The sequence below is a fragment of the Haliotis rubra genome, unplaced genomic scaffold, assembly GCF_003918875.1.
Source record: "Haliotis rubra isolate DU_JTF1 unplaced genomic scaffold, ASM391887v1 Scf45, whole genome shotgun sequence".
Lineage (NCBI taxonomy): Eukaryota > Metazoa > Mollusca > Gastropoda > Lepetellida > Haliotidae > Haliotis > Haliotis rubra.
The window spans coordinates 115032-125370 of record NW_025767135.1 but is presented as its reverse complement, the minus strand read 5'-3'; the positions used below and the strand labels follow the sequence as shown (position 1 = coordinate 125370).

At 40.3% G+C, this 10339-nt stretch overlaps 1 protein-coding gene across 1 annotated transcript in view; it reads left to right on the top strand.

Moving 5' to 3' along the window:
• The first annotated feature begins 2944 nt into the window (after positions 1-2944).
• The window catches only part of LOC124289850 (uncharacterized protein CXorf65-like), a 17266-nt gene continuing 9871 nt past the window's right edge, over positions 2945-10339 (top strand). Inside the window, exon 1 of the mRNA XM_046726526.1 lies at positions 2945-3288. Coding sequence (XP_046582482.1) covers positions 3147-3288 — 142 coding nt within the window. The 5' untranslated portion in view covers positions 2945-3146. The remainder of the gene's footprint in view (positions 3289-10339) is intronic.

Here is a 10339-nt window from a genome sequence, read left to right as displayed (position 1 = left end):
TAGAGCGTCAGTGGTTAGAGGAAGGTCGCGGGTTCGATCACCGACCGCATCATCATACCAAAAGACGTTAAAATATGGTACTTGTTGGTTCCTGCCTGGCGCTCGGCATTAATGGGTACAACAAGGACTGATCGCCTCGGAGTCAGTATAATGTGTCTGAGTGGGGTATTCATGCTTCACTGCGGCATGGTATCTCAGTGGGCTAGCACTATAAAACCAGCTTCAGTCTGGGCTAGTACAAGCAGCCGCACATACACATACACACGCATGCACGTCATCATATGAGCGAAAAATATTCTCAAGCACGACGTTAAACCCAATTTCACCTCACCTTTAGATAACGATGGGGTATGAATTGGGACACATTGGGACCCACTCTGCTGGTCGGTATCCCCACCATCCCCACAGAAAAGACGAAGCATCCCCTGAGACCTGATAACTCCACTGTGTTGCACTTATCATTCATCCACACTTTGTTCACAAGATTTATGTGGTTCGTTTCCTAGAAACAACCTAAAGACACAGGCCTACAATATTTACATAAACATTAATGACATGCCTTTAATACACAACAGCCCCGCAGTCAGCTATAGAAAGATGGACTCTATTTTACAGACGTAGACGGCTAGCCTTGCTCCAAGTCTCTGCGGAATAATAAGTCCAGAGATGTATGGTAATTCTACAAGCTCACAGTTCATCTGAAGAGGTTCCTGTCTTTTAAATGGGTATTTTGGTCTCATTATGTACTTTATCTAGGTATTATTATAACTAAGAATCATGGCCTCAGATTGTGTACAAGTCTAGTATACTGCCTGTGGAATACCTAATAATTTGCCCGAATCAGTATATTTAGTCACTTTTACTTCAGGTTTTCATTCATTCATTTATTTATGTTTTGTGATTTTTGGATTTCGGACGTTTTTCTGGCAAACACAATTTTTACCACATACTGCTCTTTTGAAATGCTATGACATGTTGCTCAGATGACGTTAAAGATCTTTTTCATATAATAGTTACATGATAGATTAAAGGTCACATGCAACCAAAAAATCAAACATAATTAAAACACAATTATCACTTATTCATGACATATAATATACATTGCTGGTTATGAAAAAACATAGAAACAAAATTATAAGCGTACAATCGCAAATCAAAAGTGCAATATTGTGTACTTCGGTTTACTTCCCAAGAAACGAAGAAGCCGGGATACCGAACCCAGTCAGAGCGGGTGGGTGTGCACTCAAGTGTAACGGCTGGTTCAGTTGCAGATGCCTTCACGGCTAATTGTGTGTATATATAGAGAGAGAGATGTTGGGTTTTGTAAATACATGCTCATTTTTTTGTGTATAACATTTTGCAATCAACAGACATCATAACATGTCATGTGTTCAAGTATCACACCTGCCTGTCTGTGTAATTACATAATGTGACAGAGACCGAACTCGGGCCATAAATCAATGCGTTTTGTTTATTGTGTATAGCCTGATTGGTGTTAAGTTCAAATCGCTTGTGGTCAGTGATAGCAGCTGTGTATTGAATATTGTCATTAGCAGACAGGCAGGCAGACACACAGGTGTCAATAAAACAAGACATTGAGTTTTGTCTGTGACAACGACATATCTATATCACAGTTAGAAATTCTGTCAACGCTAAATAGTGACATTGCTTTTAAGTATCGAACTGAGAAAGTTTCTCGGTAAGAAGAACGTGTGGTGAAATAGACAAATGAAATTATATAAACAGTTAATTTACTGTCATAACATATAAAAAAGCTCGCGCCTGTGAGAAATTAACAAAACATTAGAATAAGTAGCTCACACCAAAGCCTTCACCGAATATTTACCCGACAACCGCTTCCAAGCTGCGCGAACCTATTTACTTGCGCACGTGCTATGAGCGCAGCCCAGCTGTTGAAACCCGTTTTCCCCAGAAAAGTCTGGGGAAATTTAGTGAAACGTTTGAACTCCGATTTCGCGCGTTTTTTTTCATCGCCTTATTTTTCAACTTTATAAGTTGAATTTGCATTTTTGACGATTTGTTTCGGTATGTCCATACCGAAAGGTATCAGAATCTGCAAAGTTGTGTTTTACGTTGCATGTGACCTTTAAGTAATCCGGCGTTCCTCAATTCATTTGAGTACTATATTTTCGTATATTGGTCTAAAAACACTTTTATGTTAATCTCGTTCAAAGAGACAATACTTAGTTAAAGCTCGTTATCATGTTCTTATTGTGAATGGAGTGAGTGAGTATGGTTTTACACCGCTTTTAGAAATATTTCATCAATATCACCGCGGGGGAAACCAGAAAAGGGCTTCACACATTGTTCAAATGTGGGAATTCGAACCCCGGGTCTTCTGCGTGACGGGCGAACGCTTTAACCACTAGGCTAACCTGAATGGACTTGGGTGGGGACTACGTGTCGTCGATATATGGCTGAAATAATGCTAATACAACGCTAAATTGTAACTCACTCACTCTTATTGCGCAGATCGATGCTCATGATGTCAATCACTGGAATGTCTTGTCGAGTCTCTATTACATAAACAACAAACAAACAAAGCGAGACAGCAGCCATTCTATAATGGGGAATACATCGAACAATGAATCTCTCTTTGACATACTATATCTAATCGTGTAATTGAAACGTTACGATAAATCATATCTCCAAATTACAAGTGTACGGCTTTGCCTCAGACACTGATTTCATTTCAGTTATTTAGGTCACCGGGTAAACACGACACCAGTGTTTCGAGTCCGCTTCATATCTACACCCCCACGGAGCGTAACTCGCCACCGAATATGATAAACTTGCCTTGGGGGTCAGGCGGTGCCGATTTCAAGATACCAGACAACGCACCGACCAATCAGAGTTGGCGTTACAACGCCCTCTAGGCTCTCCAGAGCGTCCCTTGCAACGCGACAAGCTCATAACATGCGTAAGGTGGAACTGAGAGAGACGCGATACGGGCCGTCATTACTTCATGTATGGGACTGTGTATCCGTGCAGTTTAATGACACCATAACCCTCTCCATGTCTAGTCAATGATGACTTTTGTGAGAAAAAGAACATTATATTCAACTGGTGATAGAAAATAACAACTTTGTGGATTTATCGTATTTTTACCCAAAAAATACAAAAAGATGTTTATTATTGTTAAATACGGCAATAATGAATCACTACTATGCAACCCCAGCTGTGCCGTGATCAACTTGCTGAACAGTATAAAGAAGCGTGCAGGGTATGGAAATACTGGCCTGACATTGGATCTATCAGACGAAACAGGTATGGTTTTTTCTTGCACACATGTTCACACAAAGCTGGTGTCACGTATATCCTTACGTGGCTCCGTTGCAGCTAAGCCGATGGATTACTGTAATCCGTAGTGCATGTCCCGGTAAGAGTGTAACAGCCAGCGTTTTATTTGACCTGCACTTAATACGCGTGCTTTATGCGAGGACTGGAAGCTCTTGACTTAAGAGCGAGCCAGCTGACGTAAAGCGATCAGTCACATTTGACGTAAGTCGTCAATCAGCGGTATGAACATAAAGGTTGATCGGGTTAATGTGTCCCGACCACACACGGAGATTCGCGACAATAGCTGGACAATTCGTGTGTTACACGAAATTATTTGCATTACCCGGATTTTATAAGCTGGTCATTGGTATTAACGATTGTGATCCGTTCTCTGACTAATTCTCATACAATATATGTATATTTTGAAAGTGTATGATTGAAATTGTATAACACGACGTTTCTGGTCTACTTCTTGCCCCTTGTTCAGGTGAGTGTCGAGTACTTTACACTTTGACCAGTCTACCCTTAAAGCCATTACCTGAAACGTTAGCCATACATAATGCATGAAAGAATATTTAGTTCTCGTATAAACATGACTGTTTACTGTTAGTTTCTACAGTTCCCGTCAAACAATGGTTAAAATCTTTGTGGTGACCCATCCGTGGAGAAATCACTACCGTTGCTCTCTCATCCATGTCTCGCACCAAGCACTGCCTAGCGTTGCTTGTTCCTTCTTGGGTCCTGGGTGATCAAAGGGGAATAGATTACACACTTAATCATCTATCGGTGTGCTGCATGGGCGAACCTGCCGTCAACCCTGTGTCCCCACGATCCATTTCCATTGACGTTGAAAGGGAATACAGAAATATCAATATACATGTATATTGGCTTCATAAATTATAAATGTTCTCAGTTTAAGTTGTAGTATTAATTTCAAAGTATGTATTTGGTTATTAAAGCATTCTATTTTGGAATATTATCGCTGTTGGATCGATATTAAAGGTATTAAATTTCACCCTACTTTTTAATAAGTAATGTTGCACGTATAAACACCGTGGGATTTCTGGTAGACGACTCTGTAGGTATACCGCCATCGTGGAATGTTTTACTCAAATATGTTGAGGACCAACCGATTCTCCCATTACTAAAGGTAATGTCGTGGCAGATTACATATTGCTGTCATACCAGATTAACTATGACTGCCATGACAGATTAACTGTGACTGTCATAAGAGATTAACTTTGACTGTCATAAGAGATTAACTTTGACTGTCATGGACTATGACTGTCATAAGAGATTAACTTTGACTGTCATAAGAGATTAACTTTGACTGTCATAAGAGATTAACTTTGACTGTCATGGCAGATTGACTATAACTAACATACCAGATTAACTGTGACTGTCAGACAGATTAACTATGATTGCCGTAACAGATTAACTGTGAATGCCATAAGAGATTAACTTTGGCTACCACGACATATTAACTACGAGTGCCATGACAGGTTAACTGTGACTCATCAGACAGATTAACTATGACTTATATGACAGATTAACTATGACTGTATGACAGATTAACTGTGACTCATATGACAGATTAATTGTGACTTATATGACAGATTAATTGTGGCTCATATGACAGATTTACTGTGGCTTATATGACAGATTAACTATGACTTATATAAAAGATTGACCCTGTAAGAATATGAAAGAACACCGTGATCTTATGTTTTGTAGTATACAACATATGTTATATAAAATATAAACCGAACAATCGAACGAACCAGACACACACAGCAAATGAACAATCTATGAAACGTTTATTAACGAGACATAATCGGTTCGCAAAACCAAAACGCCAATACTTTGTATACGATTACACAGACACTAGTTTAAACAGTTCCACCAGCTACACATCACCTAACATTATCCATCCTAGAAATGGATGCCCCAAACGATTAAACACATGACATAGGTACGACCATTCGTAACTACTCGTGTCATTCCGGCAAGCCGGATGGCGTCTTCTTGTAGGTGACGGAAAGAGGCGAGTAGTTACGAATGAGGTACGACCACAGACCATGTAATAGTCTATTATATGGTCTCTGGTACGACATGGTAGACTTCATCCAATCATTGAACACTGTCTCCCACAGTCAAATGATGCTTTCTATACGATTCTAACAGTAAACGAGTTACATCACCGCGTGTCAGCTTCATGGTGGAACAATAGTCGAGCCCGCACCAAACAATCCAATGATCAACAGCATGAGCATTGATCTACGCAATTGGGATACGATGACTTGTGTGAATCAAGACAGCGAGACTGACCACCCGATCCCGTTAGTTGCCTTTTATGACAAGCATGGATTGTTGAAGAACAATTCTAACCCGGATCTTCACGGGTCTGCAAGTATTATGCCCCACTTCTCAGTTTTCACGGAACCAAGCAATCGTTTGGTCAATATCTAAAGTAGTATTTAAAAAGCAGCTTGCTACAAATGACAATTTAAAAAGCCCAAATTATCAGTAATACGAGCAAGAATTTCTCCCCATTTCAACTAGTACGAATTTATTAAAAGGTCGATGCAGCAATACCTGCCAATGCGTGAGTGAGTGAGTTACGCCGCTTTTAGCAATGTTCCAGCAATATCACGGCGGAGGACACCAGAAATGAGCTTCACACATTGTACTCATGTGGGGAATCGAACCCGGATCTGCGGCGTGACGAGAGGCACTTTAACCACTAGGCTACCCCACCGCCCCGCTTTAACTGAGCAGTGCATGTTAATGCAAATCTATTTGACACACAGGTGGCGATTATAAACTGATAGGTCTACCCTGAGTGTATATCAAGGAGCCGAAATCTACCAGCTGTAGAATTCCAATCTATCACAGTAAGCCACTTCCATTGTTATCATTTTGTTTTTATCAAAGACAACTTTCTTATCAGAACGTCCTCCAACACACCCACATAGACTGACATATGAATAGTGTCATATTATTGCCTTGGTCGTGTCACCGGTCTATCCATCAATGCTGAGTGATATAATGCCGGTTTGTTGAATATGTCACTGGGGCCTCGAGACACATAAAGAAACCAATATCTCTCCAGTACCAAGCACAATAGACCATCGGCAATCTTGGAACAAATCAGGGACTTACTTAATCGATAGTATTGATCGATATTGATCTACATTGAGTTTCATTGACCTACATATTATTCCGAAGCCAAGGCTGGTCATTCTGTGGCCATTACCATCTTGTCAAATATATGAATCATTAACTGATTTAATATAGACAAGGCTTATTGGTTAAGATTATTGAGCATGTGCCTGAACTGCAAGATGTACGTCAACCATAGACTTAACCACGTTATAAATGATTATCAAATATAGAGCCAAATATGAAAGAAGAGCGGATAATAATCCCCTATTCCATTAGACGCCACTTACGACAAGGACAGGATGCTGAAGACCGAGATCTTACTCGGATCTGAACAGGTGGACTCGCTTTAAGTCACAGCATGTTTGTATGAGATTAACAATGGTTTGTGTTGAGACAAATACACGTGAAATATAATATTTGACACCTCTGAATCTACATTTATGTGCATGTATTTCCAAACACTACGATAATAAATAGAAAACAAATGAAAAATATTATCTTTACAAATAGGTATGAAAAAATCACACTTAAGAAATATATGACAGTGTTACCAAGGCTGAAGACTTTAACATGTGGTTGTTATGGTAACGACGCACAGAAACTGTTACACTTCTTATCATGTTTCAGATAGCACATAACTATTTCTCCAGTTTTGAGTCGCTTTGGTGTCCAGTTATATACGTGGTTGGTAATTAGTTTAAATAAGCAAGCGCTGCTATGTAAATGTATTGTTCCTCTGCATGGTTTTTATGGTATACAGGGGACGGTGGGGTAGCCTAGTGGTTAAAGCGTTCGCTCGTCACGCCGAAGACCCGGGTTCGATTCCCCACATGGGTACAATGTGTGAAGCCCATTTCTGGTGTCCCCCGCCGTGATATTGCTGGAATAGTGCTAAAAGCGGCGTTAAACTATACTCACTCACTCACTCTTATGGTATACAGTAAACTATTTTTATGACGAACTGACAGATATAACGAATAAGTTCGGACACATAGTTACTTTCAAAACATTTTTTTTATCCAGCATCATGTTTGGAACCTCACAATTCGCTCACACAGTTTTAGGTGAATCATACTGCAATTTTAACACGAGTCACAAAACATGATATTGATTCAATACTAGCCCACCACTCACAATAATGGTATTGAATCAAATATGTCACATTCCTGCAAATGGTGCCGTTTCAACAAAGCATCCGTTGACATACACAGAAACAGGCGTATCGCTAAGATCGCTTCGTGAAACTGATCCAAGTATTGGAGACTTATTAACATAATTCAACAAACTTATTAGGGTGAAGCAATGGAAGTCGGTGACTAACCAGTAGATACAAAAACCAATAGACACGTCTCCGTGCCAAAGTCAATAAACACGTCTCCGTGCAAAAGCCAATAGACACGTCTCCATGTAAAAGCCGATAGACACGTCTCTGTGCAAAAGCCAATAGACACTTTTCCGTGTAAAGCCAATAGACACGTCTCCGTTTAAAAGCCGATAGACACGTCTCCGTGTAAACGCCAATAGACACATCTCCGTGTAAAAACCAAAGCACATGTCTCTGTGGAAAAGCCGATAGACACGTCTCCGTGTAAAAGCCAATAGACACGTGTCTCCGTGTAAATGCCAATAGACACGTCTCCGTGAAAACGCTAATAGACACGTCTCCGTGTAAAACCAAAGCACATGTCTCTGTGGAAAAGCCAATAGACACGTCTCCGTGTAAAAGCCAACAGACACGTCTCCATTTAAAAGCCGATAGACACGTCCCTGTGTAAAAGCCAATAGACACGTCTCCATGTAAAAGCCAATAGACACGTCTCCGTACAAAAGCCAATAGATATGTCTCCATGTAAAAGCCAATAGACACGTCTCCTTCAAAAAGCCAATAGACATATCTCCAATACTCTCCATGTAAAAGCCAATAGACACGTCTCCATCTAAAAGCCAATAGACATATCTCCAATACTCTCCATGTAAAAGCCAATAGACACGTCTCCATCTAAAAGCCAATAGACATATCTCCAATACTCTCCATGCAAAAGCCAATAGACACGTGTCCGTGCAAAATCCTACCAGAGAAATGAGACTAATGTCAATTCTGGAATACAGTACACATTCGTGTATGACTTTATCACTGAATGCAGCGTATTGCATTAACGACAAGTTCAGTTCATATCAGGGTTCACCATTTCAAACCAATGTTTATTGTAAAGACGATACGAAATGAAACATGTCAAGTCGATTCTTTTTCTTCATTGTAATGACCCGTTCGCCCCCTTCCTTATTTCCAAGTGTTTTTCTGTATGATGTTGTCACCTCTGGGGTTCGTTCATATCGCTGATCACACACCTCCGCTAGAACTAGATATACTACAGATACCTAGATGCGTCCCGCGTTCTCAATACAACCAGTCAAGTTCTCAACAAGGATCACACGAAGCTAACCTTACAGGTCACGTGGCACGTCAAAATGCCCGGATGTCGTCATATCTCCGAATGGTGTGTGAGCAGTTCTTGGGTTTCTCGGATAGGTAAAACCGCATCGAGCATAAACCATGAAGTGTGCACTTGGCGTGGAACATACTTCCAATTCGTGTGATTTATGACATGTACTTCGAACAATTATTGGCATACTAAATCACGACTTGCTGACTGCTACCGTCACACGTTGCCTTGCTGTTGCAGATTCCGAATGGGTGATCTCAGGTGTTGCCATCTGGTTACAAGCAAAACAAATTTACTGAATTTTTTCTTTTCTGCTTATTGAATTCTTGAGAAAACATGCTTTTGGAACTGAGCGACTCATTGCGACATTCTTTTGGTCAAGAAGAGCATAAAGCAACCGCAAGTCGTATATTTACCTTGCAACACTTTATATGACGTCAACAATGCGAGTAATGTATGAGACAATCTGAGGCAATATATTTTTCATTGTTGTACAGTACACTTGAGCAGCTTATATGACGTCAACTGAATATTTTATTTGAAGCAATCTTGCGTCATACTAGTGAATATGCACCCGTTAGAATTGGTGTACAGTAACCCGTTTGTCGTAAGAGGAGACAAACGGGATCGTGTGGCCAAGCACTGTATGGCATGTACGTGTTACTTAACTTCGGGCACTGACAGTATTGTGTTATTTTACTTGGAGCACTGTCATCATTGTGTTATTTTACATAGGGCACTGTCATCATTGTGTTATTTTACCGATGGCACTGTCACCATTGTGTTATTTTCCTGAGGGCACTGTCACCATTGTGTTATTTTACCTATGACACTGTCATCATTGTGTTATTTTACCGATGGCACTGTCACCATTGCGTTATTTTACCGATGGCACTGTCATTATGGTGTTATTTTCCTGAGGGCACTGTCACCGTTGTGTTATTTTACCGATGACACTGTCATCATTGTGTTATTTTACCGATGGCACTGTCACCATTGCGTTATTTTACCGATGGCACTGTCATCATTGTGTTATTCTACCGATGCTACTGTCACCATTGCGTTATTTTACCGATGGCACTGTCATCATTGTGTTATTTTACCGATGCTACTGTCATCATTGTGTTATTTTCCTGAGGGCACTGTTAGTCTATGTCATCATCGTTACTGTTATCAAAACGTTAACTGATATAGTGCCGCTGTTGCTGGTATTCCTTGAAGTTAAATATGTATTACCTCATGTAGAAGACTCCTATCCGTGTGATATCTCATCTAGAAGTGTTATCTCATTAAAGAGGGTTATCCCAACCAACTGTTATCGAACCATCTAAAGACCGTAACCTCTGAACCGTATGGCACCATGACATGTTAATTCAGTTTGCCCACAACCATTACCGTGTTATCTGTCCTGGGACACACTTGCTATATCC